Below are 26,900 nucleotides of genomic sequence, written 5' to 3' on the forward strand. Positions count from 1 at the left end.
AGTGTACAACTGGACGTCGCTGTTGGTGGTGCTGACACAATCGTCCACCAGTTGGGGTATTCAAAGGTGTGTGCCCGCTGGTTGCCTGCCGCCTAACAGAAGATCATAAACAGCAACGAAGGACCATCTGTGCAGCATTGCTTGTTCGTTATGAGTCTGATAGTGACATTTTCTTGTCGAATATCGTCACAGGCGATGAGTGATGGGTTCATCACTTCTAACCAGAAACAGAGGAGCAATCCATGGAGTGGCGCTACACCACCTCTCTTCCAAAGAAAGAAGCCGCAGCCTTAGCCGGCAAAGTCATGGCGACGTTCTTATGGGACTATGAAGGGGGTTTTCCGTTTCATGTCCTGCGATCAACTCTGCAGTGTATCGTAATATCCTCAGGGAGCTGAAAAAAAAACGACTTGAGCGTTTTCGTCGCCACAAAAAAGCAAACGGAGTTCTCCTTGTCCATGACAACGTCAGGCCTTACGCAAGTATGCGCATCCGAGAGGAGCTCACAAAACTTCATTGGACTCTTCTCCTTCATCCACCCTATAGCCTGGATCTCGGACCTTCCGACGTGTATCTGTTTGGCCCTCTGAAGGGTGGATTCTGTGGGAAGTAATACGTGGATGATGGGGAGGCTATTGATGCAGCAAGACATTGGTTCCGATGTCGACCAGTAGAGTGGTGGCACGCGGTCATACGGGTCCTCCCAGTAAGGCGTAAGGCCGTCACATTGAACAGAGATTATGTTGATAAATACGGATTTATAGCAAAAGAGTGGGGAATAATATGGTGTACTGGAATCCTGAATAAAACCAACATGGTTTCAGAAAAAAGTGTTGCATTACTCACTGAACGCCCCTCGTACAACGCACCAACCACGAACAGCTTTATGAACCTTCCGGCGTTATCTAGTGTCTTATTTATGTATACTGTGAACAGGTGAATAATTTTAAAGAACTGATACATGGGCTAGACAGTTCTACTAGTCCTTTGCGAACTTGTCCATGGAATAACGACAGCAAGATTAGGCTCGTGCGAAGATGTAGAGCCATTTGTTCCTTAGTCCATTTGGGAAAAATGGTCTGAGCACTATGGAACTTATCATCTGAGGTCATCAGTCCCCTAGAACTTAGAACTACTTACACCTAACTAATCTAAGGACATCACACACATCCATGCCCGAGACAGGATTCGAACCTGCGACCGTAGCAGCAGCGCGGTTGCGGACTGAAGCGCCTAGAACCGCTCGGCCACACCGGGCGGCTCCATTTGAGAATGGAATACAGCAGAGGTTGTTTGTTATTGATAGAAAGTATTATCCGCTACTCGCTTTACTACAGCGATGCCTGAGGACAGTGCGGTCTGTGACGCCTTGCCAGGGTTCACGGGGATCCTCCCGTCGGAGGTTCGAGTCCTCCCACGGGCATGGGTGTGTGTGTTGTCCTCAGCGTAAGTTAGTCTGTTAGATTAAGTAGTAAGTAAGCCTAGGGAGCGATGTCTTCAGCAGTTTGGCACCATAGGAACTTACCACCTACCTACACATGACTGAGGGTGTAGACCAAACGCTCGGCACATCGCAAAGCTGCGGACAGGGGGCCTGGGGTTTAGGATGCGCGCACGGCTTCCTTGCGCCGGCCGCCTCCTTCCGGACGGGAGCGCGTGCTGGTTCAGTGACCCGCGGCGACATAACGAGCACCGGAACAACCTGTTAGCCACGGTGGAGGCGCGCCGTGCATTGCAAGCGGGGCCACCGCTTCCTCTCCGGAGAGATTCGCCTCTGCCCGTCGGCCGGAGAAGTTCAAACGCTTCCGACTGGAGAGCTCGCTGTTCTGGACTGGACTGAAGGCTCTGATCCTTTTATTTCTTTTTAATTGCCGACATGAGTTTACCGCGAAAACTTCGTAATAAGTGCACAAGAAAACACAGTTTTTCCTAAGTTTCGCAAGCTTCTCTTGCTCTCGAATAACACCTTGACTAGTTCTACTATTATACCGTTTCAGAGGTCTGATTGATCGTTCTGCTGTACCACCAAGCACGAATCTGCAACCATCAATGGGAGTCATTTTCTCTTTGTTGTTATTTGGTTCACTCACACGATCAGGACGAGTATGGGCTGGTAGCGGTATTGTACCGCTTTACAACCTAAAGCGTTAGTAAATGTAAAAATATACGTATTACTAAATTAAAGTTCATCGCCGCGTTTTCCTGTCTGTGTGGAGGCTAATCCCAGGTACTAGTCCAGGTATTTTGATACGGTTTCCGCTGATAGACTGATTCGTGAGGAAGATTTCTGTGTGTAGTTTACTAACTTAACGTCCGCTGCGTCACTAGCGTAGACTGTATGGTCTGAACATACCTTTTGTTTTCTTGTGGCGATATTTCCGTAAAATCTTTCACCTCCTAACAGGTATTTCTTTACCTCTAACCGAGACGTGATACGCCAGTTTTCATAGAATTAGCTGTAAAATTTTACTATGTAACAAAATATTTTCTTAAAATTTTCATCTACTATTTCACCCCCTTAGTTGTTGAATTTCTAAAAACAATTAAACATGTATTTTTTTACTTTAACAGAAAAGCCAAAAACTTTCATAGATATGGCTTTAACAGTACTTAAATAGTTCTTTAATAATGATTTATTTTCGTAAGAACTTTCACCCACTATTTCACATCCCTATGGGCTAAGTTTTCAAAAAATTCTGTAAAACGCATCCCTTTATTTCTGACCATGAAACCAAATACGAGTATTCGTAGGTCTAATTTCAAACTTACCTTAATAACGACATATTTTCAAAAAAATTTCATCCCCTATTTGACCACCTGAGGAGTGGAATTTCGAAAAAATCACTTCGTAAACGACGCCTATAGAATAAGATCAACATCTTCTGCAAATTTTAAGTTTCTATCGTCAGTGGATTGGGCTGTGCGATGATAAGTCACTGAGTGAGTGAGTCAGTCGGGAAGTTGCCTTTTATAGATAGAGGAGATGGCCGTTACACCAGACTAAGTCGTTCGGCCATAGACACTTAGTGCTACCCGTGCGAAGAAGGGGCACGGTGCTGGTAGTTGTCTAAAAAGGATTTAAAATCATAAATATTTCAAAATTCTTGAAACAGTTTGTTATGCGTTGAAACTTTTAAGTGAAACATAGAGTAAATATAGAAAATAGAGTTATAAAAAAGGGAAGACTTCACTGGATTAAATTATACGTAGCGAAAATAGATGATAAGATTGTTGGAGGGACAGTGATTTTTAAGAGGTAGGGAGGTTGCGAAGGAGGCCCGCGAATCAAGACTTGTAATGCGATGGGAAGAAACTGGAGGAGGGGGTCAGAGCAAGCCCTGATATGGAGAGGAGAACGAGTCTTCTGTTGGCACTGGAAGGATGGACAAGGTATGACGCGGTTAAGAATTCCTTAGGATATGATGTGAAAAGCGTGTAGATGGAAGGCCGGTGGCGATGCGTTGGTACAAGGGTGACGGAAAAAAGGGTTAATAATAGGGATGGGACGATAGCGTAGTTAGTGTCAAGTATCTGGCAAGTATAGGAAATCAGTAGGTGTTAAATGTCGGATATTTACATTTTCATACAGTATTGGAGCGAGGGAACGGAGACCGATACGAAACATGCATGACTATCGGGGTTTGGAGACAGAGGTAGAATTTTGGTGAAACGGGGATTTTAAAATCCCAGTTCTCACTTTACTAAGCCTTCTAAAGTGTCTCTGTTTAGTTAGTAAGCTGTAAGAGGGTTACACTATGACTGGCTGTGCTTTTCGATCCGAGATTTGCAGAGATTATGGTTATCTCAGAGAGTTGTCGTGTAGGATTTCTTCATGACTCTTTTTTCGGAAATCTCTCGTAGTTGAGGTCCCTCACAGAAGTAGTACCAGCGCCATCAGATTCTCTTAATGTGCAGCTCTATATCTGTAATTTCTAAGTGGTGGGGCAGGAAGCTATATTACTTGAAATAATGTTCGTAGATGCCCTTATGAGGCGTTTGCTTAAAAAGATTCCATAATCTGATGGTAATGAAACAAAACGTCACACATCAACTCAAAAATAGTAATTTATTGAGAGCATCGTCTGATGAGAAAACTAGTTCGGAAGGTGTCCTAGCCGGCCGCTTGGCCGAGCGGTACTAAGCGCTTCAATCCGGAACCGCGCTGCTGCTGCGGGCATGGATATGTGTGATGTCCTTAGGTTAGTTAGGTTTAAGTAGTTCTAAGTCTAGGGGCTGATGATGTTACGCCCCATAGTGCTTAGAGCCATTTGAACCATTTTTTCTGAAGGCATCCTATCGGCGACTGACGAGTATGGCGCGCAGTGTTGATCTCGTACTTACAGTAGTGAGACATCGTAGCTGTTCGTACAACTTCGTAATCTTAAAATATTGTTCATTTGTTCATTGTAACGCCAGCGTTCTTGGGTCGTAATATTGTTACGACCAGTAGGCTTTCCGTAATATCCACAGTGGAGAAAGTGGCTGTTATTAGTAAATATTTATTAAACAATATCACTAACTTTGCGCCTGGATGGCTGTGGTCCGTGCCCCTGTGTAATTGCCTTTCTCACATCTAGCCACAGCGCCTCATCCCCACTATCTACAGATGCCCCAGCAGCTACTTCAGCCAGCATGGTAACTGAAGTATTACTTCCAGCTATGCGTACTGCATCACTAATTGAGCTTATTGAATGGTACTGATATCTGCAGACGCGATATAAAATGTAGAGCTGGAAGATAAGGAATTAAAATGTGGTTCGAAAATAAGAGATACCTTACAAGTCGCAGAACACAGTGGCAAACTGTGGACTGTCCAGATTTAGATTTAGGAGTCGTGGAGTATGATACACAGATTTAGTGAGAGTCTATAACATATTTTGTGTTGTATCATTAAATGGTGTGATTTTCCACATTAGTTTACGGTGGAGGGTTTCTCTGGGATAATCCAGGGCATTGGTTAGTTGGATAGAACTGTTGTAATTGGAGAGGTAGAAATTATAGGGGCTGGAGTAGTGGGTGGGTCGCTCCATGATTATTACCTGGGGTATGGAAGGGGTGATCTTGTTGCCCATTTGTTGCAGTAAATAGTTAACCGGTCGACATGGAGCTGAAACATGAGATTTGTAGAGAGAGGGGTTCGAAAGCTATGTCGTCGAAATTTTAGTGGAGGTAGACAGCAGACAGGGGGTATAGATGTTTCAGCAGTGTAGAGGACATAAAGGAGTACAGGAAGGACACAGCCTTGGAGTAAGGCTGCAGCGGGACAGAATATGTGCGGGCAAGCGTCATTTATGGTTATCCTCTCCACCAGGTCACAGTTTGTGCAAACAGGGAAATGGTAGATGAGCCCAGTGAGAAGTGAAGAAAGTTGCCTTAGTGGTGTGAGCTACCTCTACAGTAGGTAAAAAATCTGGCCTACCAGTTTGAATGAAAATGTATCAGTGCCGCTGTAGAACTTCTCTGTTGCATACATTTACACTGATGATCCCCTCACCTACAATATTCATTTCTGATGTGGCATTATTTTCAAGTCGCTAATCTGTGTCTTAAGTACCAACCAACTTAGGGGTATCCAGCATGAAATGACACGGTGGCGCAAATAAAACTGGCCAGTTCGGGTGGACACGATCGGACGTGAATGTATGTATATAACCACAACCCGTCAGGCGCACTTCATTTTACAGTTACTTCTTACAGGATGGATCAACAAACAGCCCATACAGCTGGCCGAATCTTGGATCACAGCGTTGTTGGCAGAGATCAGTCTGGTCGCGTCGGTAGCTGGCCATCCACGTCACCTGATCTGTCAGTATGTGGTTACTTTGTGTGGGGAACCATCAGGTCTAAGGTGTATCGTAATAACCCTCATATTCTTCAAGAACTGCAGAAGAAAAACCTGGATGAGACTACAGCAATTCCACCAGTCCATCTTCGATCCGTCTTCAGCAACTTGCTGGCCAGGACCCATAGAGCCAAGAGATGAATGGTTGCCACTTTCATCTTACTGCTTTAGTCAGGTTAGTGCAGTATTTCCTTTTCTCTGCTTTCTTTCTTTGTACCCTGGAACTCTCTTCTCGGGCACTTTTATTTGCCCCACCATGTATAGTCACAAGGTTACTACAAGTGAGGCATAATGTGTCCCAGGCAAACATAAGAAAGACTGACTGCTCACAGCACTGAATTTCAGAATTAGAATTTTGACAAACTTTGTGCAGTCTCCATTCGTTCCCGGCTCAGTAACTTGCCTGCAATTATTTTACAATTCTTTTACTTCTAAGATAATTAAAACTAGAGTTAATATCGGAAGTTTTTGAGGTGGCTTTTCCCTCGGTGCAAATCTGTGACAACTGCATATTTTGTTTTATACTTGCTATCAAAGTATTACATTCTGGAGCTCAAACGGCAAATGGATTCTGTCGTGTAGTTATTGGATCTGATAGATCTTTCCAAAACGCCCGATCGTCATTCCACTATGCTTCGCTACCCTACCGTACCATATGCTGCAACAGATGACGTCCCTGCATGACGACCATCTCGATCGTAGGCAAAGAAAATCGCGTAACTCCATTTTGTTAAATTTTACAGGAGATCGGGTTCTTAAAAGGTATATAAAGTGATATAATAAATGTTGCTACATTTGTAACTTTATGGTAGAAGCCTGGTTATTGACAGATAAGAGAAATGCTTCTCCTTTCAAATCTCTGATAATAGAGTTACTGGTTACTGAAATCATGAAGTTATCACAGCCAGATGGAGTTACGAGGTTTTCATTACCGACTATCGATTTACTGTCTCTTAAAGGCTCGGTCCGCACAAGCGATTTGTTATCGCGAGCTCACAGCGTCATTTCCTCGCGCGTTTCTACGGTACGTGTCAAACTGTGGAGCTATGAAGATGACGGCAGCAAAGCTGTGTACTCGCCACCGGGATACTGCAAGACAATTTCACTGAAGTGATAAATGTCACGGTATAGCGATATGCACTTATACAGATTGCGGTAGAGTCACGTACACGTGATACAAAAGGACAGTGCATTGGCGGCGCTGTCATTTGTATTCAGGTGATTCACGTGAAGAGGTTCCGGTGTGATTATGGCGTCACGACCGGAATTATACTCTGAACGGGGGATGGTAGTTGAAGGTAGACGTATTTCCATTGCGGAAATCGTTATGTAATTCAGTATTGGGAGACCCTAAGTGTCAAGAGTGTGCTGAGAACACCAAATTTCAGGCATTACGTCTCACCTCGAACATCTCAGTGGGCGACTGCCTTTACTTAACGACCGACAGCAACAACGCTTGCGCAGAGTTGTCAGTGCTAACAGACAAGCAACGCTGCGTGAAATAACTGCAGAAATCAATGTGGGACGTACGATGAACGTTCCCGTTAGCACACTGGGGCGAAATTTGGCGTTAATGGGCTATGGCAGCACACGACCGACGCGAGTGACTTTGAATAGCATCACGACATCATCTGCAGCGCCTATCCTGGGCTCTTTAACGTATCAGTTGGCCTCTAGATGTCTGGAAAACCGTGGCATTGTCAGATGAGTCCCGATTTCAGTTACAAATAGGTGGTGGTAACTTTCGAGTGTGGCGCTGACACCGCTTAGCCAGGCACCAGGGTTGTCGACAAGGCACTGTGCAAGCTGGTGATGACTCCATAATGGTGTGTGTTGCGTCTACAAGGAATGGACTGGATCCTCTGGTCCAAGTGACCGATGATTGATGGGAATTGGTTATGTTCGGCTACTTGGATACGATTTACAGCCGTTCCTGGACTTCATGTCTTAATTGTCACTCTTGATTCTCGTAAATATTGTATACTATTCGTCTCTCCCTAAAGTTTGTTCCTAGTTTTTTCAATATTTTGAACATCTTCCACCGTTTTATATTTTTCTAGGATGATAAATCCTCTGAACGTCTCTATTTTTCTTACGTCTTGCTTCCATTGCCAAGCGAACCGTCAGAACTTTACCTCTGGTGTCCTTACCTAGCCTATACCCAAACTGATCATCTAACACATCTTCAATTTCGTTTTCTAGTCTTCCGCATATTATTCTTGTCAGAAACGTGGATTCACGAGATGTAAAGCTGATCTGCTCTTGCTGTCTTCGTGATTGTGTGGCTAATATCTGTCTTAAAGTCTGTTGGTATGCATCAAGTGTCATAGATAATGGATACCAACTTGAATAGTGATTTGGTAACCACTTTCCCCAATGATTTTAGAAATTCTGAAGGAATGTTATCTACCCCTTCTGCCTTATTTGATCGCAAATATTCGAAAGCTCGGTTAAACCCTGACTCTTACACGGAATGCAGGTTTCCTCCACATCAACTCCCATTACTACGTCTACCACGTCATCAGACATTTCCTCGTCCTCGTACAGGACTTTACTCCACTCCTCCCACACGTCTGCTCACTCCTCTGCGTTTAACAGTGGCATTCGCAACGCACCCTTGATGTTGACACACTTCCTTTTATTTTAACCAGAGTCTGTTTTGACTGTCAGATATGCTCATTCAGTCATTCCGATTACCATTTCTCTTACAAATTCTCAAAATTTTTTTCAACCATTTCGCCTATTTAATATAGTATAATCAAACAGGCTAGAGGGGAAATGTAATTAGTTTATATTATCGGCGTTATTGTTCTAAGTCAATCTCAATAGATATACGTTACTGAATTATAGTCATCAGCAACTTGTAATCAACAAATGGATGCTCAAGCATAAACGTATCAGAAATTCACTAATTTCGTCAGTGAAGGAGATAACTTATAAAGTCAACTCCGAGTCAACTCCGATTAGTTTTGACGTATTATTCCAATGCCTGTCGTGAACGACAGAATATAAATATCAGTTGTACGATGAGATAGGCAGCCAGGTTTTAACAGTTAGTTACCGGCGGTCTTTGCGGCAGTTGCATACGTCAAACCCATGGGCGAAAAAATCTGCCGAGGTCACGACAAAGTTATTCGAGGTAGCATCATCAAAGTTGAAGCAGAAAAATACGTTGTTTACAGACACGTGGATAACAGGCACTGCTTAGTCATACCTCGCGCCACCTAAAATATTCATTTCTTGTAATTTCGGACCTGAGGTTTGGTACGTTGAGTACGTAGAGTAACTCCTTTGCACTTTCAATAACATTCTTTGAAATTCATTTCTGTTTACTGGGACGCATGACATATAACTCATTTTTTCATGAAAGTTCAATTCTTACTGTTTTCGTAATTAATATTGTTGAATATGGAGGAACAACAAGACAGTTGATGCGTTTTCCGTTTTCTTGCTATTAAGCAGATGTTTCAATTACTTAATTATTTCTGTGTCTAGTAATTTATCCGAAACTGAAGTAGATGTTTCAGAAACGGAGGAAACATTTCAAACGGTAGTGGAATTTTGGTGCTCGTTTTGTTGATACAAAAAAGTAATTCAGTTAATAATTGCAGGATATTGCGGTTTATTGGAATGCTGCACTCCACTGCAACCACTTTCTGCACCATGTAGCAGAGATCACGACTGGAGGCCTCTACACTTTTTGTCACTGAAAAGCTCTCTGGAATGACAGATGAGAGTTTGCGAGTTTACCTCAGGCGTAGAAAAACATGTGAAATCTACTCTGATAAATGAATTTGAAACTCTTTCTCCGTCAGAAAACCCACGCAAAGCCAAGAAAACGAAAGTGAAATTAGGGCGACGGAGTAAACGGTCCTGTTGTAAACAGAGCCATGGCCATTAAAGATTATCTTGCACCGACTTAGGCACCGATATGGAGTTGGAGTAGCAAAAGAAGCTTCTCTGAAATTCTGTACAGAATATATATTGTCACGAGGCTAAAGATTCCAAGACAGAATGTACTACCCTCATCAGCATCATATGGTAATGGCGGTTAATTTCGTTGAGGTCATCTTGCCATTTCGAGGATCTGCAACTTGATTGTTGAAGTTTCTTGAAGAGGGGAAAAATAAGGAAGAACAGGAGCGACGAACCGATGATGTCAAGCCACAAACTCTCTGATCAGATCCATTTGATATGGTTAGCAGCAATAACTTCTAATTTATTTTTCCAAAAAAATATAACCGTTACAACAGAAACTGACTGCAGAATCCTATAGATCATGTTAAAACATTGGTACTCACCAAAAATTTCTGCTTCCTACGTAGTAGCATTATAAGGACACTACAATTCTAACATTATTAGTGAAGACACTACCAAGGCCTTACGGGACACCATTATCAAATATAAGTACTACTGCAACCGCTATTGTTAGCAATCATCAGTACTATTATAAACACTATCGTTACACTTCTACTTCTATGAGTTCAGAAATTATTGCCTCACTAATAAATATTGGATTATTCTGATATTAAGGTCCCCAGTGGTCCCGTCCTGGAACCGAGTCAACAGTCATTGTCTACTGAGTATCTTATGGTTGTACTGCACCAAATGATATAGTAACTGCTGCTGACGGGTGATATGGTTGCTCTGCAGTGGTTATCGAGCATGCATTGAGGTGACAGTAGCCATCGGATACCTCATAATATCGTGTCGGGCCTCCTTTTGTCTAATGTAGTGCGCCAGCTCGACGTGGCATGGACTCAGCTGGTCGTTGGATGTCTCCAGCAGACATACTGTGCCATGATGCCTCTATAGCCGTCAGTAATTACGAAAGTGTTGCCGGTGCAGGGTGTTGTGCACGAACTGACCTCTGTATTATGATCCATAAATGATCGATGGGATTCGTATAAGGTGATCTGGGTGGCCAAATAATTCACTCGAATAGTCCAGAATGTTTTTCAAACCAATGTCGAACAATTGTGGCCCAATGACATGGCGCATTTCACCCATAAAAATTCTGTCGTTGTCTGGGGACATGAAGTCTATGAATGGCTGCAATTAGTCTTCAAGTAGCCGAACATAGCCATTTCCAATCAATGAACGGTGGCGTTGAACAGAGAACGCATTACATTCCATGAAAACACAACCCACACCATCATGGAGCCACCGCCATCTTACACAGTATCTTCTTGACAACTTGAGTCCGTAGATTCGAGGGGTCTGCGCTGCACTCCAACCCTACCATCAGCTCTCACAACTGAAACTGGGACTCATCTCACCAGGCCACGGTTTTCCAGCCGTCTAGGGTCCTACCGGTATTATCACGAGCCATGTCGTGCCATGTCGTGCGCTTAGCAAAGGTACTCGGATCAGTCGTCTGCTACTATAGCCAACTATCATCAGAGTTCGCCACATTGTCCTAAGTGATACATTCATCGGACGTCTCACATTAATTTCTAAGGTTAATTCATGAAATGTTGCTTGTCTGTTAACACTGACTATGCAAACGCCGCTGCTCTCGGTCGTTAAGTGAAGGGCGTCGGTCAGAGCACAGTTCGTGGTACGAGGTAATGTCTGACGTTTGTTTTTTTCAGCAGGCTCTAGGCATTGCGGATCTCCGAATACTGAATTCCTAATGACTTCCGAAATGGAATGTCTTATGCGTCTGGCTCCAACTATCATCACGTCAGAAACCTTTCCACATGAATTATCTGAGTACAAATTACAGCTCCGCCAATGCTTCGCCCTTTTATACCTTGTGCAAGCAATACTGCCACCATATGTATATGTGTATATTCCCATTCTATATCCCCAGTGTATATAAGCACAGTATAGTATTCAATACCACGGACAAGAAGTTACATTCGTTTATGTTACGACCATTATTCTAGAAAAACGGGGTGCCAGGAGAATCTTTCTCTAGTCTGTCGCAAATGATGGTAATCTAAATATCTTGAATAGCTTTGGTTGAGTAGACCATCTTCTTCCCTCCAAGCATTGCCAGCTCAGCTCACCGAACAACTCGATATTAATCTCGTCAAGCTTGACGATGTCCACTATGGAAAGAAGGTAGTTACTGTTATTCTGGTAAATCCTAGGCAAATAGTGCAACTGAGGCTGTTAAAAATTAAAATTTAGCAACATGTCTCTGAACGGCTTAGACAAGTTCCTTTAATTGGCTCTGATGGGAAATGGAAACACTCGAACAGTACTCTAGAACTGGTCTGCTTTATAGTTATGCTAGACCAACATTTTTCCAGGTTTCTCCCATGAAATTGTAGATGGTCATTTGCCTACTCTACAATAATCTTATGTGCACACCTTCAATACCGAAGTGGAGCAGTAGAATATTGGTGCTCCTATTTTTCCTCGTTAACTTCCTTTTTTCTGCTTTTAAAGCAAGCTGTCATTCATAACACCAAATAAACACACCAAAAAAAGTTTTGCATCACCTCAGTTCGAAGAACTCCTGAAGATAGACGTCGACTGTGGATATTGTATCACAGACACAGTTCCTTTGACTGTTCAGAGATGTCACTAAACCCGCCCAAAGATATAAACAACCATGCATGAGCAGCGCCTATTAGACATAGAGGGTCCAACAGCCTATCAGTTCCACTCATTCCACCAGGAAGGAGGTACACGGCTCGTGTTGTCTGTAGTTAAAGCATGTCTAGACGGTCAATACCGCGGATCGATTCGCGTCCGCATCGTTACTCTGTGTCAGGGAGGGCTCTCAACAAGGGAAGTGTCCAGGCGTCTCGGAGTGAACCAAAGCGATGTTGTTCGGAAATGGATGAAATACAGAGAGATAGGAACTATCGACGACTTGCCTCCCTCAGGCCGCCCAAGGGCTACTACTGCAGTGGATGACCGCTACCTACGGATTATGGCTCGCAGGAACCCTGACAGCAACGCCACCATGTTGGATAATGCTTTTCGTGCAGCCACAGGACGTCGTGTTACGACTCAAACTGTGCGCAGTAGGCTGCATGATGCGCAACTTCACTCCCGTCGTCCATGGCGAGGCCCATCTTTGCAACCACGACACCATGCAGCGCGGCACAGATGGGTCCAACAATATGCCGAATGGTCCGCTAACGATTGGCATCACGTTCTCTTCAGCGATGAGTGTGGATATGCCTTCAACCAGACAATCGTCGGAGACGTGTTTGGAGGCAACCCGGTCAGGCTGAACGCCTTAGACACACTGTTCAGCGAGTGCAACAAGGTGGAGGTTCCGAGCCGTTTTGGGATGGCATTATGAAGGGCCGACGTGCGCCGCTAGTGGTCATGGAAGGCGCCGTAAAGGCTGTACGATACATGAATGCCATCCTCCGGCCGACAGTGCAACGATATCGGTAGATCGTGCAGATCTTGTGAACGACTTCCCTCAGGATAACGACATCGCTCATCTAGAGAGAACCCTATCGAAAATACCTGTGATAGGTTGAAAAGGGCTGTCTATGGACGCCATGTCCCACCAAGCACTCTCAGTGATTTACGCCGAATCGCCGTTGAGGAGTGGGACAATCTGGACCAACAGTTCCTTGATGAACTTGTGGATAGTATGCCGCGAGAAATACAAGCATCTATGCAAGAGGACGTGCTACTGGGTATTAGAGGTACCGTTGTGTACAGCAGTCTGGACCACTACCTCTGAAGGTCCCACTGTATGGTGGTCCAAGAAGCAATGTGTGGTTTTCATGAGGAATTAAAATGGCGGAAATGATCTCTATGTTGATCTATATTCCAATTTTCTGTACAGGTTCCGGAACTCTCGGAACCGAGGTGATGCAAAACTTCTTTTGATGTGTGTAGACGTTTTGTGCAAGACATCTTGATTTCCTCAATAGCCTTTCATCGACGACACTTTCCGATACATCTACATCAGCATGGATACTCTATAAAGCACACTTAAGTGCTTGGCAGAGGGTTCATCAACCACCTTTGCAATAATTCTCTATTATTGCAATCTCGAAGAGCGCGTGAACGAACGAACACCTAAATCTTTCTGTGCGAGCTCAGATTTCCCTTATTTCATTATGATGGCGTTATCACCAAAAGATCTCAGATTGCTGCCCGCGCTGCTCGACGTAATATTTATGTACTTGCACCACAGCACTGTCCTTGGGGCACTTCTGATTTTAACCTTGTCTCTAACGAACACTCGCCGTCCAGAACAACACACTATTCTGTTTGTCAAAATGTTTCCGAGTCATTCACGTATCTAAGACCGTATTCCGTGTGCTCTCACCTTTGTAAACAGTCTCTAGTGTAGCACAGTGTCGCCCTGACAATGTCTGTGCCTTCTAGACCGCCATAATAATTCATTTTACTATTTCACAAAAGCAAATACGCAACCTGCTGAGTATTGACCGTGAGCAGGGGAGTACTGCACACTGGCTGACAGAATAGCAAAGAGCGTTGAATGGCACTAAGCCCGTATATGGGACATCCCGCTCTTTACCACGAAACAGTGTGACTTTAAAGCGATTCCAGTCGGTAATACTATTGCTGCAGCTCTCGAAATCAATACAGAGCCCATAAACGATATTTGCGCGCTTTATAATTAAGAAACGAAATTAAGTGGAAACTAGGACATTGCGTGGAAAGATTTTTACCTCCTTTGTTTATCGAGATTTCTGTTCTGTTCCTGTGAATCGTTAACAGCTTTCGAACAGACTGCAGTCAGCAGTCACTACCACTCGTGCTGTAACGTACACAGTACCAGCAGTTGTTTCCCACCTGATGTTAAACTCTAGACGGAGAACAGCGGGCGGTAAGCGAGTAAATATTTCGTTGCCAGCGGTACGGAAAGCCATTACCGGAAATTATGCATCGGCAAACCGCTTTGTGTGGAAATGGAGGTCTAAATGCGGGAGAGAGGTAAACGGGTCGGACAAATTACGGACCTCACGTGTCAGGCGGAAATCTGAAGTCAGTTCACCTTTCATGGTAATGCGATGTCGTGAACTTAGTATCAAATTTCGTTTTCTCCTGAGAAATTTCTATTTAACTACGGTTGCTATGCACGAAATGTGTGTGCTATGAAGCTTCCGACACAGAATATTATTGGCATCACTAGTGTGTCATTTCGTAGGTGACACTTGAGTTCAAGTATGAACCGCAGCCATTTTTCTACACTAAAAAATATTTTAAATAGTTAAAAATTGCTGTTAATATTATTTGTAAACTGAAGAGCCAAAGAAACTGCTACGCCTGCCTAATATCGTATAGGGCCCCCACGAGTACGCAGAAGTGCCGCAACGGTACGTGGTACGGGCTCGACTAATGTCTGAAGTAGTGCTGGAATGAATTGACACCATGAATCCTGCAGGGCTGTCCATAAATACGTAAGAGTACGAGGGGGTCGAGATCTCTTCTGGAAAGCACGTTGCAAGGCATCCCAGATGTGCTCCATAATGTTAATATTTGGGGAGCTTGGTGGCAGGCAGAAGTGTTTAAACTCAGAACAGTGCTCCTAGAGTCACTCTGTAGCAATTCTGGACTTGTGGGGTGTCGTATTCTCCTGCTGGAATTGCTCAAGTCCGTCGGAATGCACAATGGTTATGAATGGATGCTGTTGATCAGACAGGACGCTTACCTACGTGACACCTGTCAGAGTCGTTTCTAGGCGTACCAGGGGTCCCACATCGCTCCAACTGCACACGCCCTACACCATTAGAGAGCCTCCACCAGCTTGAACAGTCCCCTGCTGTCATGCATGGTCCATGGATTCATAAAGTTGTCTCCATACCAGTACACGTCCAACCACTCGATACAATTTGAAGCGAAACTCGTCCGATCAGGCAGCATGTTTCCATAAATCAACAGTCTAATGTCGGTGTTGACGGGCCTAGGCGACGCGTGAAGTGTTGTGTCGTGTACAGTCATCAAGGGTACACGAGTGGGGCTTCGGTTCCGATAGTTCGATCTCTGGCACATCTTGATGACTCAGCGTTGAAGCATGAAGGGTTGCACTTCTGTCGCGTTGAACGATTCTCTTCAGTCGTCGTTGGTCCCGTTCTTGCAGAATCTTTTGCCGGTCCAAGGACGTCGGAATTTGATGTTTTACCGGATTCTTGATACTCACAGTACACGTGTGAAATGGTTGTGCGGGAAAATCCCCGCTTCATCGCTACCTCGGAGATGCTGTGTCCCACCGCTCGTTCAGACTCCTTAACTCTTGATAAACTGTCATTCGGCCCCTCCCGCCGGGGGTTCGAGTCCTCCCTCGGGCATGGTTGTGTGTATTTTTCTTAGCATGAGTTAGTTTAAGTAGTGTGTAAGTCTAGGGACCGATGACCTCAGCAGTTTGGTCCCTTAGGAATTCACACACACTTGAACATTTTTAACCTACCATTGTAGCAGCAGTAACCGATCAAACAACTGCGCCAGCCACTTATTGTCTTACATAGGTGTTGCCGACCGAAGCGCCGTTTTCTGCCTGTTTACATATCTCTGTATTTGAATACGCATGCCTGTATCAGCTTCTTTGGCGCTTCAGTGTATTTAGACCGAACATCTGAATAAGTCGCATTCAAAGAACTGTTATTGACGCCCGAACAACAGGGAACAAACATGCATCGAGATTACAAAATGTTGCACTGATAACGGCTAGGCACTAGCCGAAATCTGGATTTGGGTAATAAAACCAACAAAAAAGGATGACTGATTGCTGCGCTCTATAATTTATAAATCACATTAACAGTCGCTGAGTGCACTCACTTTCTCAATAGAAGGTAACCTGATCTGAATAAACGTCGAGCGAAGAATTAGTGGGTTGAATTCCTCCAGGACGAAAACAATTCAAAATGTTTCTATGTTAATGTATCCTACAACACGCTGTTCCTGCGTTACACGCTACAGTTTTACAGGGCGTACGTCGCATCATTGGAGACGTTCAAAATGTGTACCATTAGCAGAATGGCTCAAATAGGCTATAGTTTAGTCGCTGGGTAATTCATGACTTCCGACGAACAGTTGACAGACGGTACAGGTATGCTGTTGCCGATTATTTGTGTGCTTAAGCTCAGTAGCGGATGCTACGCCTTTGAGGTGTAATCATTATCACAAATTATGCCACACGTTTCTCCATTACAAGCGTATGTACATGGCCTACACTGAACAGGCGAGAATGTCGCTGTTGACATCTACGTACACTATGTTATCAAAAGTATCCAGGCAGCGGAACTGATCACCAGGAGTCATGGGCGTCGGACCCACCAGTGTAAAAGGATGTGGGGAATATTGTTCAGCCAACAGAGAAGCAAAGCTGTTATAGCAGAAGGGGTCGTTCAAGAGAGCTCAGTGTCTTCAGACGTGGACTGTTCACTGGATGTAGTCCGAGTACAAATCCATCTCGGACTTTTCATCCCTTCTAAAGCTGCCTAAATCGACTGTTGGTGATATGACTGTGAAGTGGAAACGTGAAGGAACACCCACAGCTAAACCAATACCACGGATGCCTCGTCTAGTGACAGACAAGGACCGTCGAGCACTCCGGAGGGTGGCTGTAAAAATCGTGTGAAATGCAGGGAAGGAATCACTCGTGAGTTCCAAAGCGCTACCGGAAGTCTAGCTAGCGCAATAGCTGTGCATGGGCACTTAACAAGAACGGGGTACAGTGGTGGGGGAGCTCTTCATAAGCCACACAGTTTTGTTGCCAGTGCTAAGCAACGCTTGAGGTGGTGTAAAGAGGGACGCCTTTGGAGAGTAGACGGCTGGAAACGAGTGGCTTGAAGTGACGAACCAGGCTGTACACTGTGGAAACACAATGGAAGGGTCTGGGTGTACCAAATGCCTGGAGAATGTTGAGTATCAGCAATGAAGTACGGATAAGGTGGCGTTAAATTATGGGGCTATTTTAAGTTGTTAGGACGTTGTCCGATTATTGCGTTTAAGGAAACACTGAACGAGGAAGTATATGAACAAATTTTAGAAAATTGTGTACTGCTTCGATGCGGAGATGATGATTGCATCAGCATGACAAACTACCCTGTCGTAAACGAGCATGTGTGATGCAGTGGTTTGTCGACAGTAGCGTTCCTGAAATGGACTGGTCTGTTCAGAGACCAGACCTGAGCCCAATGGACACTTTTGGGATGAGTTAGAACGGCGACTTTGCTTCAGACCCTAGGGTCCAGCATTACTAATCTCTCTGGCTTCGGTTCTTGAGGGAGAGTGGGCTGTCATTCCTCTACAAACATTGGAAGTGGCGCCAGTAGAGTTCAGGCTGTATTAATGGTGAAGAGTGGCCACGTTTCATATTGAATACTTTTGGTTAGACGGTGAACCTGTACAGTACGCGGCGGAGCAAAGATTTTCTGTTATCTTCCATTCACGTAATAATGCCAACGCCTTCCAGTAGGACATGCTTCGGGAGCAAATATGAGGCTGTACGCTGACAGACCACAAGTGATACTTCTCGCCACGGGCCTCTAAACAAAAACATTTCCTGAGTCAAGGTACATGATGTGGATGTAGGATCCTGCTTGACCAAGAAAACAATGTGTTTGTCCACTTGGGTGCAGTCGCGCGGGGCTAACGAATACCTACATGGCCTTGCTGAACCTACCAATTCCACATCCGCATGACAGTCTTGGGATCCTTGCAAAAGTAACAAACTGAAGTATCAATAAGCCACGATTTTTCCACTGTCGAAATTCGACAGGTGTTAGTGGATGTTCCTCCTTCTTATATGTGGCATGAGATCATCTTCTCAAAACGTAAATGTATTCAGATGTGATTTCTCAGTTAGTTTCCCGCTGCATAAGATTTTCTTAGAAACAGAATGTAGACGGTTTGCTTGTATCTATTTGTGCGGATGCGTTTAAGTGCTAATCATTTACATATTCAGGCATTTCGCACAGGTCATGCCATTTTGACGATTGTTGCATACCTCATTCATGTTGTCACAATTTGTATTGCCACAATCGTATCAGCAGAAGTTTAATAATGTTCCACATTACGCGTTCTACGTTTCTCGTCAGTACTGCCTCACTAAATACTGGATTTAACTGGCGTCAGCTCACGATAACAACCAAGTTCGACTCCACCAAAAAATCCTCAGTTCAAATTACTGGCGCCGGCACTCCAAATTAAATTTTCTGTTGCTGAGTGAAATGAGGTGCCAGTAACGTCACAGTTCTACTCCAGCGTTTTGCAAGCTTATCAACTGAACTTGATGCCAGATATCGAACGGATTTCGGGACGCCCTGCTAGAATTTTTATAGACTGGTAACGACCGTAACTAAGTGTGGGTTAAATAATTGCTAGGCGATCTTAAATTGGAATGACTGGAAGAAATGCTAAGTACCTCTGTCTAAATCCAGTTGCGCAAATTCAAAGAACCAGTATTTGTAGTAGTCTGGATCCAGAACCGGAGTGTCCCGAATTGACCATGAGTCATAAGCGTAATTTAGGGGCGGAGGGCTGTACACACACATCTACGTGGATTAACAGAACGATACCGACAAAATCCGACGGTTAGTACAGTATGTGCCGAGGAAGAAACTGAGAATAGGAACACATAGTCGTAATCTCCATCCAACTACGCTACAAAGCGTCGACATCGTAAGAACTTCTACTTGGCACCCTATCAGCAGGAAATGAGAATTTTGTACGCAAGCAGTGTTGCTCCGACAACCGTGCACGAAATGGACACCTTATCTCGGCCGAGACGGAGCCACAGAAAGGCAAGGAAGCAAATTTCTTTTCCTGCTCCTCGTCGGGGGTCTTTTGGTGAATCTTGTTTGAACGCACTGCATTTATTTGATGAGCATTATAGACGTTGTATCTGAAGATGTTGCGTAGGTAGTTCAGTTGATGCCGCAAGTTATCAGCGTCTAATATCATTCTGGCACGATGCACGGATCTTTTGCTTCCGTGCCGGGTGATGAGGTCTGATGGCGTTCGAGCACTGATCGATGTGAGTAGGTTTTTCTATAGACGCTGTGGTCAAGGGTTCCTCTTAGCTTGCGGCGGACGAGGACGTCGGGGAAAGGTAATGCATTGTCTTTTTCTACCTCCATGGTGAACTGGATAATGCTGTTGCTGGTGTTGAGATGTTCCAATAACTCGTAAAGTTTCTCACGTCCGTGGGGCCAAATGACGAACTTATCGAAAGAAACAATTAGGCTTTAATGGCGCCAGTGTCTGAGACCATATCCTCAAAATTCTCTTTGAAGAGGTTTGCTACATCTGGAAGTTATGTGCAAAAAGACTATTCACTGTCGTCCCTCGTCGTCCTCGTCCGCCGCGGATGAAATGGATGCTTTGCCCATGGTGGCTATAGAAAAACCTACCCATATCGATCTATACGTGCACCCCATCAGCCACCATCAACCGGCACAGAGGAGCACTGTGTTACAAACACTGGTGCATCGCGCAAGAAGTCATTGGAAAAAAGCGCATGTGACTCCAGTGCATAAGAATGGTAAAAGAACAGACCCGCAAAATTACAGACCAATATCACTAACTTCAGTTTGCTGCAAAATTTTTTAACATATTCCAATTCCAAACTTTCTTGAGGCTAAGTAGCTTATATACACGAATCAGCATGGTTTTAGAAAGCATCGCTCTTGCGAAACTCAACTTGCCCTTTTCTCACATGATATACGGCGAAATATGGATGAAGGGCAATATGCAGATGCCGTAGTTCTAGATTACCGGAAAGCATTTTACATGATGTGCTGTTGTAGACTGTTAACGAAGGTACGAGCGGATGGAATAAGTTCACAGATAAGTGAGTAGTTCGAAGACTTCTTAAGTAATACAACCCAGTGTGTATCCGGCTCCCCCCGTCGCAGGTTCGAGTCCTCCCTCGGGTATGGGTGTGTGTGTCGTCTAAGTTAGATTAAATAGTGTGTAAGCTTAGGGACCGATGACCTCAGCATTCTGGTCTCATAAGACATGACCACGAATTTCCAATTTTCCAGTGTGTATCCTCAACGGCGAGTGTTCATCGGAGACTAGGGTCTCGTCAAGAGTGCCCCAGGGAAGCGTGATAGGACCGCTATTGTTTTCTATATAGGCGCTATTGTTTTCTGTATAGATAAATGATTTAGCGGATAGGGTAAGCAGCAATCTGTGGCTGTTTGCTGATGATGCTGCGGCGTACAGAAAAATGGCAGCTAGCTCTAAATGTGGAAAAATGTAAGTTAATCCTCCGCTGGGGCGTGGTGTCTTTCGAGACCCCATACCACTTACACTTCTGCAACGCTCATGGTCCCTGACATCTCTCTCGTAGTTATGATCTAAATGACTACTATGCAGAAATAACATTAATTAACTATTTCTTTAATTTATGATGACTTAGTTTAGGAATCAACGAAAATGGAACTTGGGGTTTTCAAAGACCTCGGCTGGTTTAACTGATTTAGTGTTGCCAGAAAATTGCCGAAGTTGGCAGAACTGATTAAAAATGAAGGTTACGCAGTTGTTAAGCTTCAGACAGCATTATTGAAGCGAGGGAAATGGATCGTGGTTGGCTTTATTTGGTAAGCACAGTATTTGTTTTCAAATCTTACAGTTTTTCATACATGTATGATATTATTCATAAAAAGTAAGGAATGTCTGTTCATTATAACATAAACAAGTCAAAAGTATGAAAACTGTGGGAACTGTAGGAAAAACGATTTTCTTATAACTTAGATTAGAATTTAATTACGGGATTAATTTTTTGTTTTGGGTTGATGGAAAACTTATTCGTAATTTTTTGTTTTGTGTTGATGGATAACTTCTTCGGGCTGAAGAAGCTGATAAGATTCATCTTCAGATGTGGAATGATGCTGATGTCGATGATACAAGTACTTTTGACCTGAATGGTGATGAACACATGCCCTCAGATAGTGAAGAGGAGGAAGGCAGTGATGTAATAGAAGAGGAAGATAATGAAGATGACGTCATACACAGTGACGATTATGTAACTATAAGTAATGACAACACTGTTGTCCTGAGACTGGTTTGATGCAGCTCTCCATGCTACTCTATCCTGTGCAAGCTTCTTCATCAGTACCTACTGCAACCTACATCCTTCTGAATCTGCTTAGTGTATTCATCTCTTGGTCTCCCTCTACGATTTTTACCCTCCACGCTGCCCTCCAATGCTAAATTTGTGATCCCTTGATGCCTCAAAACGTGTCCTACCAACCGATCCCTTCTTCCAGTCAAGTTGTACCACAAACTTCTCTTCTGCCCAATCCTATTCAATACCTCCTCATTAGTTACGTGATCTACCCACCTTATCTTCAGCATTCTTCTGTAGCACCACATTTCGAAAGCTTCTATTCTCTTCTTGTCCAAACTGGTTATCGTCCATGTTTCACTTCCATACATGGCTACACTCCATACGAATACTTTCAGAAACGACTTCGTGACACTTAAATCTATACTCGATGTTAACAAATTTTTCTTCTTCAGAAGCGATTTCCTTGCCATTGCCAGTCTACATTTTATATCCTCTCTACTTCGACCATCATCAGTTATTTTACTCCCTAAATAGCAAAACTCCTTTACTACTTTAAGTGTCTCATTTCCTAATCTAATCCCCTCAGCATCACCCGATTTAATTTGACTACATTCCATTATCCTCGTTTTGCTTATGTTGATGTTCATCTTATATCCTCCTTTCAAGACACTGTCCATTCCGTTCAACTGCTCTTCCAAGTCCTTTGCTGTCTCTGACAGAATTACAATGACAACACTATGCAAGATTATTTCGGAAAAAAATGGAATGATGTTGTACAAAGAGCCTCCAACTAAGTTCCAAGCTCCATCTCATAATATAATTCGTGATAAACCTGGTCCTAAAGTGGTACCCCCTAGTTCAATAAAAGAAGTCCTAAAGCTCGTAATTACCCCAGAAATAATGTCCTTCGTGGTAAGGCTAGGCGAGTGTACAAAAATGGAATGAAGATTATCCTAGCATTACACCTAAGGTATGGAAGAATTAGAGGCGTACACTGCTTTGCTTTTACCTTCTGGAGCCTACAGATCAGGCAGGGAAGACGTGAGTGAATAGCGGAAGGAAGGTCATGGCGGGCCTATTTTCAGAGCAACAATACGCCTAAAAAGGTTTCGAGCTATCACACGTTTTCTCTGATTTGACAATACCCAAACAAGGGAAGATCGTTGGATTCATGATAAATTAGCTGGATTTAGAGACATCTGGGAAATGTTCAATTCACAGATTTCTTCCATATACAGTCCAGGCTTTGACATAACTGAACAGCTTGTTGGGTTTAGAGGGAAATGTTCATTTCGACAAAACCTGGAAAGCAAACCTGCTAAATATGATATAAAAATATGGTGGGCTTGCGATTCTAGAAATTCACTTCCACTGAACTGACAGATTTACTTGGGAAAACAACCAGCCAACAGAGAGAAGTAAATCATGGTCTCAGAGTCATAAGAAATCTAACTGCAAAATGTTTCAATAGGAGCCGCAATATTCTAGCTGACAATTTTTTCAGTAGCATACATTTAGTGAGAGAATTGCTGGCGGTGAAAACTCTAAGGAAAAACAAGATTGAAATTCCTAAGGAGATGCAGCCATATCGTTCGACAGGAGTAAATTCCTCTATGTTTGGATTGTCTCATTCCATATGATTAGTATCATATGTATCAAAGAAGTCATCAGCAGTTATACTTGTCTCCTCTTTTCACTCATCACGAACTGTAGTTGGCCACGAAAAGAAGCCAGAAGTAATATAAAGCGGATGTTGACACCCTGTATCAACTTGTGGGCACCTATAGCGTGAAACACAACACCAAGCGCTGGCCCCTTGCACTCTTCTATAATATGATCGACATTGCTGGAATCGCTGCAATGGTTATATGGTTGTATCATCACCCACAAAGCCTGACTTCAAATCAGAAGAGGCGACAGTTCCTGTTGGAGTTAGGGCGACAACTTGTGTATCCTTACATCAAAAGAAGACAACCTGATAAAAGGTACCTTCAAGAGGGAGCAAAAAGTGGTCTTCTTGCTCTTGGATATGACTATGAGCCTAAAGGACTCAGTATACCTGTGAATAAGCAGCCCACCAACAAACAATAAACGTGCTCTCTGTGTCCAAGAAATCTAGACAAAAAAATAAAAACAGTTTGTAACTATTGTGGCAAATTTGTATGCAGTTCTCATTCCAGCCAGAGGTGATATGCTTAGAATTTGATAAAAGTGAGTATGTGTGTCGTGGTGACATGGCCATTTCTACCACAGTAAAATTAGGCATTTCATTGTACTGAAATTTTAATTATCTTTTCGTTTTTGTTACTGTCTCTGTATATATAGCAAAAATTCATAAATAAGAAAATATATCAGCTGTCGTAAAAAAGATAAAATAAAATGGCACGTCCTGATAATGTTTAATATGTAAGAATGTAAACTGTAAAAAAAAATAAAAGATGTTATTGTAACAAAAAGCAAGGTAAAACACCGAAATGTTGTGAATGGTGCTGAGTTTTAACGATCAGCAGTCGTGGACCGGCGCCAACGTATGGGCCGTTACCATAGTGAGTCTATTGGGGCTCATTACACATTAATTTACATAAGTGACCTATTAATAATATCAGTAAACATGTGGCTCAATGTGCCGTCCCACAGTGTTAGTACTGGCTCTTGAACCAGTGCCGCTTCATGGGCCTAAATTCTGGGGAGGCCAAGTGACATATCAGAAAGTCCCCTTTGTATGTATACATACCTAGTGACTCTAACGAACACCATCACGACTACCACTACTATTGCTACTATTACTACTCACACCAAACCTCCAGATGCCAGACAGTCAGATATGTACCAAACGTTGTATATCAACAGGGTATCAACCAGAACTCCGATGTAGTTTGTGCTATGTGATGTCGTCCAGGAGAATGAGCGTAAACGGTAAGTAATAGGTAATACATGACCTGCGAAGCACAGGAAAAGCATAGCTGTCAGAGTCTGTCGCGTAAAGCCCCCTTGGGGAAGTGGGCACAGCGCTATTTTCTCGTACCAAGGGTCCTGGGTGCGAGCCTTGGTCTTTCTCGTTTTTGTACTGTAGTACGGATGAATATGTGATATGGAACAACGTGTTCCCGTAGGTTGAATAGCTAGGTATATTAGTTTGACACCGTAAAAAATTTTTGGACCCATCTATGGAGTTGTCTATTGAAACTTCCTGGCAGATTAAAACTGTGTGCCGGACCGAGACTCGAACTCGGGACCTTTGCCTTTCGCGGGCAAGTGCTCTACCAACTGAGCTACCCAAGCAAGACTCACGGCCCGTCCTCACAGCTTTACTTCTGCCAGTACCTCGTCTCCTACCTTCCAAACTTTACAGAAGCTCTCCTGCGAACCTTAGTTATATACGAATATTCAGTTACCTAATTAATATTTCATTATTATATAGGGTAGCAGCGTAAATGGTTAATATTTGGCGTATTGAACACCTTGAACATAAACACACATGGTCAACCGATATTCGGTATGCACGTTCTAGAGTTAAGAACGGTTTCAACTCTTGATTTAATTAGTGGATAATAATTTCGTCGGTCAATAGAATGTACTTGTAGTAACCGGAATGACGATCAGCAAGTCACTACCCCTTTACAGAATATAGGTGCATCACATAATCCTTCAGTATGACCGATTGTGGTCAATACTATGTGTATATGATAGGAGTGATGCCATCACCTAGTCATACACAACTTTTTATTAACTTAATAATGGCATTCATATCCATATAAGCATCATGAGAGGGTAATGTCACCTTGCCACAATCTACTGGATATGAAGTTTTGGTTCAGACTAGCCGGATCAGTTTGAATTGATCTTATTCAATGACGTTTAAAGGTATCCTTGGAGCGTTGCTTGCCAAATCACTTCATAATTTAACCATTTTCCCGTCATCCTCTCATAATTTAGAGTAATACTTTAAGTACATATTGACCTATGTCGGTCATTTACATTAATTTTTTTTCTTTATTGAGTTTCGATTCCCCCTGAAGGGGGCGCACTGGAAGCAGTTTAGTACGCCGTTCTTCGGCCTACAGAAATTGTTTTAAAAACATGAAGATAATAAATAATAAAAGTTGGCGATAAAATCGGTGACTTAAAGGTAAAATGGCGGAAAATTGTGGAACTTAAAACAGAAAACAAAGGGTTGATAATGCTAATAAAATACACAGGAAGCAGAAAAATAATAGACAGACAATTAAAAAAAAACACGGCGACAGTCTGGTTTCTGTTCGCAAGAGATATAAAATTCACACCCAGCGACAGCATGATTTCTGTTCGCAACATTTTGGAAAGACGCACAAGACTAAACAGCCACGTAAACACGGCACTAAAAAGTTGGCACAAATATGACATACCACAGCCGAGAGCAGGTGGGGAGAAACTGGACAGATGATGGGAAAATAAAAAAAGGGGGAGAGCAAAAGCGAAGGGGGGGGGGGAGGAGGGAAAGGAGCCAATGCAGGATGAGGACCCATAAGAGAGGTGGGGGATGCTGAGCAGACTCGACAGGGAGTGGGGAAGGCAGAGGAGGAGAATACAAAAGGACTTGGTGGGGGGGGGAAAGGGAGGTATGGGGAGGTTAGGCAGGGAGAAAACACAGGATGGAAAGGGGAGGAAGAGGGAGCCGAGGGAAAGGATAGAGGAAAGGAGGGGGTGAGAATCAGAGTTGATAGGAGGGATAAATGGAGGGAGAGAGGGCATCATCTGGGACGGGCAGTTGATGGAAGCCACCTTGGGAAAGGAGATGCAGGACGTAGAGATGGAGGGTAGGAGGGACACAACAATGAAGGCATGGCAGGGGGCGAGGATGGGAGAGGAGAGGAGCAACCAGGGGATGAGGGGGATCAAGGCAGTGGAAGGTGTAGAGTATGTGGATATGTTCGAGGAATAGGAGCAGATGGGGGGTGGAATGAGGTCATAGAGGATCCGCATGGGGGACAGGAGGCGTATATGGAAGGTGAGGTGGAGTGCATGATGCTCAAGGATCTGGAGGGACTTATAGAATTTGGGGGGGGGCAGATATCCAGGCAGTACTGGCATAATAGAGGATGGGAC

At 43.7% G+C, this 26,900-nt stretch overlaps 1 protein-coding gene across 1 annotated transcript in view; it reads left to right on the forward strand.

The window, feature by feature from the left end:
* The first annotated feature begins 21,623 nt into the window (after window positions 1-21,623).
* LOC126484694 (uncharacterized) overlaps window positions 21,624-26,900 on the forward strand; it is a 153,086-nt gene continuing 147,809 nt past the window's right edge. The window contains exon 1 of the mRNA XM_050108290.1: window positions 21,624-21,780. Coding sequence (XP_049964247.1) covers window positions 21,624-21,780 — 157 coding nt within the window. The remainder of the gene's footprint in view (window positions 21,781-26,900) is intronic.

Source organism: Schistocerca serialis, chromosome 6, assembly GCF_023864345.2.
Source record: "Schistocerca serialis cubense isolate TAMUIC-IGC-003099 chromosome 6, iqSchSeri2.2, whole genome shotgun sequence".
Classification (NCBI taxonomy): Eukaryota; Metazoa; Arthropoda; class Insecta; order Orthoptera; family Acrididae; genus Schistocerca; species Schistocerca serialis.